The 12,344-nt window shown below is 36.1% G+C and overlaps 1 protein-coding gene across 1 annotated transcript in view; it reads right to left on the bottom strand.

Moving 5' to 3' along the window:
- The window catches only part of LOC309503286 (sacsin-like), a 43,490-nt gene that overhangs the window by 11,482 nt on the left and 19,664 nt on the right, over window positions 1–12,344 (bottom strand). The window contains exons 3-7 of the mRNA XM_082176011.1: window positions 12,071–12,158; window positions 11,850–11,961; window positions 7,127–7,273; window positions 242–1,670; window positions 68–156 (exon numbers count right to left, since the gene is read on the bottom strand). Of these exons, the coding sequence (XP_082032137.1) occupies window positions 68–156; window positions 242–1,670; window positions 7,127–7,273; window positions 11,850–11,961; window positions 12,071–12,158 (1,865 nt within the window). The remainder of the gene's footprint in view (window positions 1–67; window positions 157–241; window positions 1,671–7,126; window positions 7,274–11,849; window positions 11,962–12,070; window positions 12,159–12,344) is intronic.

The raw sequence follows: 12,344 nt of genomic DNA, 5'->3' as shown, positions 1-12,344 counted from the left end.
GACCAGTTTCACAAACATTTATGATGTTAATGTCATATTATCATAAGCATATAAACAGATTTCTTACTCATTGTTGCTACTTTCCTTAGCTGCATAGTACAAACATGGCTCAGATCGTTGGGTATAAATCTTTCTTTACAAAATGGCAGCAATGTTCTAAACAAAGAAAAAAGATCATTAATACTTTGAAAACACAATATAAACACACTAAACAATTAAAGCAGGAAAGAGACAACTTTACCGTGAAAACTTTTCATTGTCGATCAAAACAGTGTTCTGCCTTTCATTGCTAAATGAAGTGAAGGTTCCATCACTGAGAGGCAGAAGCTTAAGACCTTGTAGCTCTGTGTACTTCTCATCACTGAGAGCAAATTCAAGAAGAGAGTATTTGTCATCTTTACTGAGGTTTTCCTCCTCACATCTGTGAAGGACATCTCTAACATAAGATGGAGTCACCCATGTCAAGGTATCATTTTCAGGGAAGATTTCTTGAACATCATTCAAAATATTTTCTGGGACTGTGACCAGATTCTCTCCTTCAACAATCAATAATCTTGATATCGCAGACATTGTGTCACTACATATATTGTTGACTGGAAAAACTGCATCTGAGGGACACACCCAGATTTTCTCATCTTTGGCAAGGTGAAAGATCTCGTATTCAATTAGACCCTTCAGAGTGTCTGTTGCAACTTCATGCCATCTGTCTTTATGTACAGTCTTGGATAGGTCAGGCCAAATATTGTACACAGTGGCAGCAGGCAGGGTCGAGTTTCTGGATAAGTGAATGGCATCCAGGATCATCATAAGATATACATGAGGAAGAATATATTTTATAAGTAGCTCATTCCACTTTGCAGACTCGTCATTCTTCTGATCCTCCTCTTGCCACTTAATGAACCTCCGATTATCTGTCAGGCCAAAGCAAGCATTGATGTGAATGGGAAGCCCAGTTTTGTTTGAGTCATTATTTGGAAGTGGCAGAAAGCAACTTAGTCGCCCATTGCAAAGTGATCTGTCTTCATCTATTCGAAAAGCTGCATCAACTTGAGGGTAGAAGCTCAGCTTACTGGCTAGAAAGTCAATCTCTGGTTTATATCTGTGTTTCAGAAGGCAAGTTGTCACAAGCCACTGGGACTTAGTTTCTTCCATTTGATGGGAAATGTGCGATACCGTTTTCAAACAAGTTTTTCTGTCAAACGATTCCTGCTTGACATGAGAAAGGTCAGTGTAAAATTGATTTGACGCTGAAACGTTTAGCCTTTTTTTGCAGAAACCATTGGTGTTAATATGCATCAAAGCAATGGATGACACATTTCTCAGGAAAAGAAGACTGATGTCTGCATCAGCAATGAAACTGTCAAAAAGCTGTGTAACTTTTGTGGAGTCATACAAGTTATCTGAGATCTCAGAAGCCTCATTACGCAGAGGGAAGCGGAAAAGCGTTCCTTTGAAGTATTGCTCCTCACTGATGACCTTCTCCCAGGAACAACTGTTGACATGACTGACTACATTATGAAAGGGCTGGAACTGATCTCTCAAGTTCAAAAGGCTCTCTCTGTCCTCTTCGTCATTTAAAGACCATCGATAGCCTTCTTCATCATCTCCAAACATCTTCTTTTGTGGGTCAAAAATGGCCAGGTGTTCAGAACTGAATACACATGGCAAGTCTGTAAATAAACAATAATAATAATTATAAATATTGTTAGCGTCGCCAGTGTTACATGTCAGAATCCGACAGCACAAGTACCCTGAGGGGCATTTATTTGTAAAAACTGATGTTGCAGCTGATTAGTGGTGTCATTGATAAAACTGTGTGTAGGATCCTTACTAAAAGTGTGCGTGGTCCCGAAAGCCAAAAATGGCATACCAAAAAATATTTAGACTTATAAAACTCCCTTTATAAAGCCCAGTGTTTAACGGTACAAGACATTAGGAATATGTGATATACGGATGTGCCATCACATTCCATTGCTAAAAATCATTTAGTAGCCTATATCTTTGCTTTGTTTTTGAATAAATAAATCAAAATTGTATAAAATAAATTTTTAGAGAAAGTTTTTCCTCAATATTTTCCACTGGGCAAATAGTATTTTTTATATATTTAATGCAAACAAATAGGCCTTATTCTGCATTATTGATTATTAGTTGTACAAAAATATTTTCTCAGACCATGAGTTCTGCTATTATCATGCGCTTAGCAATCCTCGCTGTAGTTAACACATTAAAACACAGCATGCCACAGGAAAAGTGATCAAAAGCATTGCATCCCTTACAAATATTTATTAGAATATATATATTTTTTTTTTTACTTCTCGTTAATGATTGCATGTAATTTAAGTTCTTAACTCCATTAATAAGAATGGCATATTTAATCTAAATGTGCTTATCAGATGTAAAACATAGTTGAGGATTTAAAGTGGGTTTCCTTCATCTGCCGTCAGTCCCTCAGCTCACCATCGGTGTCTCCAAAATGTGCATACTCATGGCTAAGAGTTTACTTACAGGTACACTTATGGCGCTTTTCCACTGCATGGTATGGTACGGCACGGTTCGGTACGGCTCACTTTGTGGCACTTTTCCACTGCATGGTACGGTACGGTACGGCTCGCTTCGGCTTGCTTTAAATGGTACCACCTCTGTTGAGGTTCCAAGCGTACCGTACCGATACTAAAATGTGACGTGAAAACACTGCAGATCACCGATTGGTCAGACAGAATCGTCACTACCAGCGTCATTGTATTTGCGATTTGCACCTATTTTTAAACTACTTGCTTGACTTTCTTGAAGAAAAAAGAAAAAAAAAACTTCAAAAAAAGAAATGGCTGAATTGTGGTCAGTGGACGAAGTGCAGACGTTCCTCTCGTTGGTTGCCGCAACAATAACGATCAGTCTATAATCCCACCCACTTTGAAGCGGTACTAACTGCAGTGGAAAAGCAAACCGAGCTAAAGCGAACCGAACCATGCCGAGCCGAGTCGTACCATGCAGTGGAAAAGCGAAGCGAGCCGTACCGTGCCGCACCGAGCCGAACCGTACCGAGCCGTACCATGCAGTGGAAAAGCGCAATTACATTCTACCATCAAGTTTTTTTAATAGATCACAACCTTTGTGATCTATTAAACGCACGTTTCCAGCCCCATTTTGTGCATATGCCATGTTTATAAATGAGACCCCTGGGGCCTGTACCATGAAGGTAGCTGAACAAACTCGAGGTTACAGGATTAGTTTTGAGTTGACAAAACCAAACCGATGCAATCAGGCTTTATTGGTACCATGATGCAGCTCATCAACTTTCTCTGTCAACTCAGGCTTTGATCCTCAAGCTATGATTACTCCACGCGCGCGTGCACATAAAAGAGTGACGTCGACGCTGAACAACCAATCGCGGGTAGAGCGAGAGCGATATATTTTCCCGCGGAAAAGCAAGAGATAATCATTCAGAATTACGATGAATTTAAATATGTATTTCAAGCTCGAAACAATACGGTCTCTGCTGCCAAAGCAAGAGAAGATTGTTGGAGAAAGATGGCTGATTGTTAATGTGTAAGTTAAACAAATACGTTCTATATTTATGTAAAATTATGTATGTATGTGTAGCCTATATGTGTAATATAGCCTATAGCCTATTTTTATAATATATAAAAAATGATACATGCACATTTTTTATATATTATAAAAATAGGCTATTGGCTATATTACACATAGGCTACACATACATAATTTTACATAAATATAGAACGTATTTGTACTACTAAGAAATCTAGGGAATCCTATCATAAGATTAACAGAATAATAATAAAGATTTAAAATAATTCTTAACATGTATTATATTGTATAGTACATTTGTGCAATTTGCTTTTTTTTTTTTTTATAAAAAAATGTGTTCATGTGATGTCACCCTATCAATATATCTTACCGGCAATTTTATAAAAGCCCTCTTTTATGGACATGGCCGATAAATGTGCGGGGAACACTATTAATGAAACTATTCATGTACTCCTGCAGAGCGAGGACCACCTTACGAATGGTTCGACAAACCGTGTTTTCCCCTATAGCTTCTGTGCGTCACCCACCGTACAAGAATGTACCACTTGCAACAAAAAAAAACGCAACACAATATTTGCGGTACAGTAAGTGCATGAATTCGACGTGTTAAATTCTTTATGTGCGGCTCAAGAAGTTCGCAAAGATAAGACATTCCTTCCGCGGAAAATCTGTATCTTTCATACAAGTAACTATCAGGGAAGGCAAGGGGATTTTGTCTGGCTAAAAACTCTTTCTCTACGAAGTGCTTGTCAAACAATTTGCGCTGAGATGTCCACCGGATTTGGAAGAAAAGGTGAAGTCATTGCAACAGACACTGGGAATAAGTTACGTCACCTATATGTTTCTTTTGCTCTCAGCTGATTGGTCAAACTTCAGTCTGAGATCTTGAATCCAGAACATAACCTGCCCCGGAGCAGGTTAGCCGTGCAACGTAAGATACCACGGCAACGAACACCGATTAAAGCCAAGCTACTTTCATAGTACCTAAAACCCAGGGTTGGCGGAAACTAAACTGAAACATAGCTGGCTAGCCACCTAAACCGGCTTCATGGTACAGGCCCCAGGTCAGTCAATGACGTCATTAGTAAACAATTAACTGAGTGCTGATAATTAAGGATGCACCAATTATTAAAATGTTGCCCAATACAACAAGTCAAAATAAATTTTTTCCCCGCCATTGACAGAATTTTCTGGCTTTTTGTGTTTTCTCTGTTATACAGTAGGGGGCGTTATGACAGATCTCAACTATACAGAATCTAGAGATCATAACACAGGAAAAAAGGAGCAGAAACAAACGATAAGCATTGCATGTGCACGTTGTATTCTTAGATTTTTTATTTAATGAAACTTACCCACATTCAAGTGATGATAAAAAAGAATGAATGAAGCTAGAATAAAACTGTATTTTAAAGCAGAGACTCTGTTCTTTCTTTTGATATATAGTATTGAATGTTCAAATATTCATGACAAAATGTTCTGGGCGCCATGAACTTTTTGTAAAAAAAAAATCAAAAACGCTGGTGGTGGCTGGCGGTGGGTGGTCATAAATGACATACCCAAAATAAAAAGGTTGCTGCTCACAAGTCATTCTGAATAGACACACAACTAACATATATTTAGAAAGCCAACACTTGAGAGTTTACCGTTCAAGACTAATAATATAGAGATATATAATGTTAAAAGTTAACAATATTTATTTAAAATGTATAAAAAATTATGTGGCTGTACTAGTGTAGTAACTTACAAACACAATGAAGCTGAAGCCACAAGTTAATTTAAACTAAATTAATAACTTTAAAAAAGAAAAAAAAAGAACCTTCACTGATCTTACTTAAGCTGGACTATGATGCTATTTCCCTCTAAAATAAAACATTGTTGCATTATTTTCCTGTTATCTCTGTAAAGCTGCTTTGAAACAATCTGTATTGTAAAAAGCGCTATATAAATATAGGTGACTTGATTTGACAAGTGTGGTCATGCTTCATTTAAAATCTGAGAATGTTAGCTCTAAAACTATGAATTTTATGAAACATTTTCTAATACCCTGTCATGTGTTTTTTTAGAAAAGGCAAATAAAAAAAGTGCCCCTGTAAGCTATGGTCTATGTCTGGTGTGGTGAACTGTCCCATTCATGTTCCTATTGTTCTCACTTGACAAACTGTTCTCACGTCTGCAGGGTATGAGACCTAATCTTCATTATTCTTCTATCATTATTCTTTTGTTTTTTATTCTTTTGTGTTCCTTTATTCTGGCATTACCCGGCTTGCCCATCCACATCACTTTGAATCCAATATACATTTATCCACCTATTATAAAGTCTTTCTAGAAAACAATTTTTTTCTTATGAACTTATGTAAATTCTTTTGACAAAATACATCATGAAATATAACTGCACCTGTGCAGCCGGCATTAGAGCTACAACTAGCATCAAGCTACATAAGACAATTTATATGATTAATCATATGTTTTTACTCGCTTAAAACCACCAATAACCACATGAGTGTTTGCATTAACTTTCTATTGCGATCTAATGTGGGGTTTGGTCATGTTATGTTGTTGAAATGTGTTATTTATAACCTTTTATTAGAATCGCTGCACCTGCTTAGAATTTCATGTAATCCCAGTCTTAATTGTGTGTTTATTAGCTTCATGTTTCATGTGTAGAAGCATTTTTCTGTGTTTGTTGTGTACAGAACTGACCGTGGAAGTGTAATGGAAGTTTGTCATCGGGAGAGACAGGACGGGTTATGAATGCTTAATATGAGTGTCATATGTGCAGCAAATGATCATAACTGCGATCGGGGAAGAGAAAACACAGGCAGACAGCGCTGGAAGCCGCTGACGCTCATCAGATCGCATAAATCAGTAGAAAATTCATCGAAATTATGATTGTGTAAATGTATAAATATATCAATATTTCCAGATTTGAGCACTTTTGGACTAAAAGCCCTGATGAACACTATTCAGTGAAGCTATGTCTACACAAATAAACAGGAGCAGACGCGACTGACCTTTGAATGTGTTGTTATTCTATTCAAAATATTTAAAAAAATGACAGATTGATTATTTTGCACTCCTGAAATAAATTAGGACATTAATGTCACTGTAACCTAGTTTTATCATAAACAGTGGTGAATATTGAAGCTGGAGCCTTAAATATGTCTAATGATGCTCAGTTTGTCCAGATCAAGTAAGAGTGTGATAGTTTAATATGCAGTGAATGTTGAACAACAATAATCTGCCGTCCTCTGCGATCTTTGTGTATTAAGTTTTTTTTTTTTTTTTTTTTTATGCCGGCAGAGAAAGAGTCAAATTTATGTTTATATAATTATATTATTATATAATATTACATTTATATATTTTATGTTATTTTAGTTTTATTTAAAGATTAACTTTAAGCGAGTGTTAGATGATGGAAAAGAAAATCTAAATGTAAAAAAAAGGGAAATAAGCATATACATTTTACTATTAATAATAGACTAGCCAATAAACAAGGTTACTGTATTCTGTAACAGTCTCTTTCTGTACATCATTCTATGAAGGTTTCCGTTTCTAGTAACTTGTTAGTCTAGTTCACCTGTAATATGATAAACAGAGTTGAAGCCGATCCCAAATCTCCCGACTTTTGTTGGGTCATCCTGCTTGATGCTTCTGCCAACTCTCTGGATTCCCTCCCAGTCTTCCTCTGTGAAGGCTGCATCATTGAAGGCATAGAGAGCCGGTCCTGCCATCAAAGATACAAACAGATGATCAAACAAACATGACCAAACAACTTTGAAAATAACACACTTTGCCTATAGCGCAGTAAAGACTTTCAGTATCTGGACAAATACTGGTCATGACAGAGAAGAATGAGTTATGTCTCTCATACTCTATGTACTTTATGCTCTTATTTTCAGCTCATTTTATTTTATTTTGGGACGAAACTGTGATTTTGACCTGGTTTTGAGATACAAAGAGTTTTGAGACACAATACTGATGACCAGAGCTTTTCAAGAGAGAAGCACAGATGTCAGTTATTAATGGCAAAGTGGGTCTAATTTATTATTTTGGTTGCTCCTAAATCAGCTAAGCTGCCAATTATCATCAATGTCCAATCAACAATCAGATCATTTTTCCCATGCAAATAGTTCTCATGATCCTCACAACATTTACAGAGCTTCAGTTGAGCTTCAATCCACTCCTACTGATATAGTCACATAGAATAAAGCTTATACTTACAGTACATGTCAAAAGTTTGGAAACATTCCTATTTTTAATGTTTTTGAAAGAAGTTTCTTCTGCTCATCAAGCCTGCATTTATTTGATCAAAAATACAGAAAAAAAAGTAATATTTATTATACTTTAAATTATCATTTATTTCTGTGATGCAAAGCTGAATTTTCAGGATCATTACTCCAGTCTATCACATGATCCTTTAGAAATCATTCTAATATGATGATTCATTATCAAAGTTGGAAACAGTTCTGCTGCTTAATATTTTTTCATAACCTGTGATACTTTTTTAGGATACTTTGATGAATAAAAAGTTCTAAAAAAAGTTAAAAAAATAAATAAAAAGAAGCAATTTAAAAAAATATATAAATCTTTTGTAACAACAATATACACTACTGGTCAGTCATTTGAGGTCAGTAATTTTTTTTCTTCTTTTTTTGAAATAAATCAATACTTTTATTCAGCAAGGATGTGATAAATTGATAAAAAGTGATAGTAAAGAAGATTTACATTATTAGAAAATATTTTTTTATTTTGAATACATGCAGTTTTTCTTTAACCTTTTATTCATCAAATATATTAGGCAGCAGAACTGTGTCCAACACTCATAATAAATCAGAATATTAGAATGATTTCTAAAGGATCATGTGATAGACTGGATGTCACATGTGACACTGAAGACTGGAGTAATGATCCTGAAAATTCAGCTTTGCATCACAGGAATAAATTATTTTTTAAAGTATATTCAAATAGAAAACTATTATTTTAAGTTGTAATAATATTTCACAATATTACAGTTTTTTTTCTTCTTTTTTTTTTTTAATCAAATAAACGCAGCCTTGATAAGCATTAGAGACTTCAAAAAAAAAAAAAAAAAAAACGTAATGTTTCCAAACTTTTGACCTGTACTGTATACTTAAACACTTATACTGTTATTCACTAAACTGAAAGATAAGCAAATAGCCCATCTTGTCTATTTACACTAACTCCGCCCACTGACGTCTGGTTGGGCCAGACCAGAGCCATAGAGAGAGAGAGTTGCGACACTCCCATAGACCTCCGTTGTAAATAATGGCGGCGCTTTTAACCGCCTACTTCCGGGATATGAAGATCGGAATAGTTCCAAACACTGTCATTTGGGCGTTGGACACCATTCACTTACATTGCTGCGCGTCGAGTTGTTCCAGAGTTAAGTTGCTGAAATTTCGACCTCTTTTGAATTGTCTACTGGCTATATCAGAGGCCCTTTGCGATGCTTATACTGGTCTTCATTTGTACATGCACAGCGTAATTATTTATATTTTATGTTGGTTGTTTCAACCAATTTTCAAGCACTGCCTGCTAGCTAACGTTAGTTAGCTAGCGCGACTTCGTCAGCTAAGAGTTCGGTAATGAATCGCTACCACCTTTATAGCAACTTTTATTTAATTTAATTTTTGGGGATATACTAACTTTTCATTATGTTTTGTTGTCTTGAGTGAAGCGGCTTGTGAGAACAATTGCTGGACCTCTAGGATTGTTATGGCCATCACCAGTCCTGGGCTGCGTTTCCCAAAAGCATCGTAAGCCTAAGTTGATCGTAAAAACGATCGTACGACTGATCTTAATATTACGGTCTGTTTCCCAAAAGCATCGTAGCTTAAGTAGCACTTGAAAATCTTCGTAGAACTACGAGTGCTCTGGAGTAATCGTACATCCCCAAGTGCATCGTAAGAAGACAGATTTATGAGGACACCTGCAGGACAACCGGCAGATTACACTTTTATCTAGATTTAACAGATTACACTGCAAAGTGAGTACAAATATAAGGTTTTGATTGTACTTTTTTATTGTACACTTTATTGTACTTTTTTTTTAATGAATGTATAAATTAAATAATAAAAAAGGGAAGAAAAAATACACATCTAAATTAAATTAATGAACAAAATAAAATCATAAAAGAACGAAGCAATGTGGGAAATATACTTCAAAGACTGGGCAAAATATGGATGAATAATAAATAAAAAAATCGGTCAATGACTTGCTGACGTGCACGAAAACCAGCCATGTATTGGGCATTTCTTGCGGACCTCCTTCCTTGATCTTTGAACACCCCGGGTTGCAGTTAGTTTGCAATGTCCACCCAGATGTTTTGTTTTTCCTTATTTGTATGGTGTCCTTTAAATCTGTTAAAAATAACATCTTTGTTTCGCCTCTAAAATTAGGCCTACATTAATTTAATCTTTTTTGAAAGGTATCTTTTCTTGTTTGTCTTTTTGTTCATACATTTTGTCAGTAGGCTATCTCTGCCTGAATGTAGACTTTAGACTTGTCTTGATTGCTAATCCACAGATGATGATTATTAGGTTAAACCTAATAATTAAGGCTAAACGTTCAGAATACGATTCCATATAAGGTTGTATTTCAGCACTTCGCGAATGGACAGCGACTCTTAAGTAGCACGTAAAACGCGTTCTCGCGCGTTCATGTTAAGTGCACTTTTGGGAAACGCTCGTGGAATTGCTGCGAGCGTTCGTAACCTTGCACGTAGAAAGCGCTCTTAAGAGCTAAGATACATCGTTATCGGGAAACCCGGCCCTGTCTGTTTCATGGATCACCTGCCCCTGGTTTTTGTTTTTCTTGTTCACACACACCCACACAAGCACACATTTTTGTTGTCTGTCATTGTTTAATAAAAAATATTTTATTTGAAAACCTTCATTTGTCTTCAAGTGTTTTGTTAGTTAATTGCTTAAGTTACTTAAAAGCGTAAATTCGTTTTTAATCTGTTATAGTTTTGATAATATGTGTATGGCTTAATCTTAAAATAATATTCTTAGTCTTAACATGATCATGTTTCACGTTATGGTCCTGGGGGTGGCCACTTTCATCAGAAGAAGTGAGCTAGCTTCTAAGCGAATTCTGAACGGACCGCCACGGCAGAACTCTTTGCGTGATCACGAAGGTAGGCTAATGGCTGAATCGGAATTTATAAGTAAAATCACGGGAATCAATAGCCTAATACGCCCAGTTTGTGCTAAAATAAATATCATGAGACGTCCATCATCAGATGAATGATATGGAAAAGTTAAGTTAGAGCCGCTAAAGCCAGTGATACTACCCATGCGAACATGAACACTAAGCTTTTCCCTCCAAAAATATAGCCTAAAACTTATCTCCAAATGCAAAACTGACATTAACAAAATGCAATAATGCAATAACAGCTGAAAAAGTACTTGGGTGTGTGTTTTATTTTATATTTACCGTTCAATAATGCAATCGCTGCTGTCTGTCCCATAGAAGAACATGACAGCCAGCGTACGTTTTGGAAGTATTGGGGCTTACATGAACCATGTGACAGCCATAGCGGCGACATCAAAGAGTGTCACAACTCTTCCTCTCTATGGCTCTGGACCAGACTAAATCACTGCATTATTAACAGTAGCAATAGTGTAGGGGTGAAGTGTGTGGCAGAAAGTTTTGAGGCAAATTGACCTGAAATCACAATCCGCCTTTTGCTGAACTCGCTCTACTTCCTTTTCCCATCGCATATCAGATCGGAAAGGCATGTATTTTCAATAAAAATTAAGACAACATTCAAAAAGTGGAAATAAAGTGTCTAACTTGTGTTTAATAATAAAGTGTTTAGGGTTAGGGGTCGGTGTAGGGACGGCTTTATTGTCCCAATGAGGCAGCATCCATTTAATAATTTTAATAAATACTGTATAATAATTTACACTCTATGTTATAATTGCATACCGTGTAACTACTATTTACACTTATTGTAGTGTAATTAGAATCTATTGCCACTTGCACGGTGTAAATATCATCTATCGCTAAGAAAATATGCAATTTTAACTCAGTGCAAAAAGCCGCTGCCAAAAAGCTGGATTAGAAAATAAAAACATACTGTAAATTTCAGAGCTCAAAACTCGCTTCCCATTAAAAAAAGGCAGAAGGTGTAGTTGCAAAACTCTTCATGGTTGTGACATATGAATGAGGACACATTTAAAACCCTATACTGTAATATCCTTTGTTACGGGCTCTACAGTAATTTTATAAAGTTTAAGTCTAGTGTGATTTAAATCTGTTTGCAACACAAATACCTTGATACTTTCCGAGCTCTTCAGTCCACAGGCTCTGAGTCTCATAATGCCTCTCATCATGAATAAACACCACACGTGAAGCTCCTGCATCATCTGCATTCTGGATCAGCTCCTGGTACGTTACAGGATTAATATTAAACACAGATACGATGAGATATTTAAGATACATACCATTTAACAATGATGTGAAGGTATTCATGTTTAAACCTCTTTTAGCCTACCTTCAATATTTGTCCTCCATCTGGGTACCTTCTCAAAATTTCTTTCAGGTAATCAATGAATGGTGGAGATGTCGCACCAAATTTATTTCTGCATTGAACAATGTAAAGTTTATTACAAACTGCACAAAACACAGACAGCAAATTCAAGATGCATGTAATTGTCATGTCTAATCAGTTTTGTTAGTTCTTAGTTTCTGTTTTCCCAGACTTTTAGTTTGTTTTCATCATTCACATGTGTTTCTTTGTCTCAGTTTCCCGCCAGTTATCAGTTGTC

Source organism: Leuciscus leuciscus, assembly GCF_965113295.1.
Source record: "Leuciscus leuciscus genome assembly, chromosome: 7".
Lineage (NCBI taxonomy): Eukaryota > Metazoa > Chordata > Actinopteri > Cypriniformes > Leuciscidae > Leuciscus > Leuciscus leuciscus.
This window is presented reverse-complemented; position numbering and strand designations above follow the sequence as displayed.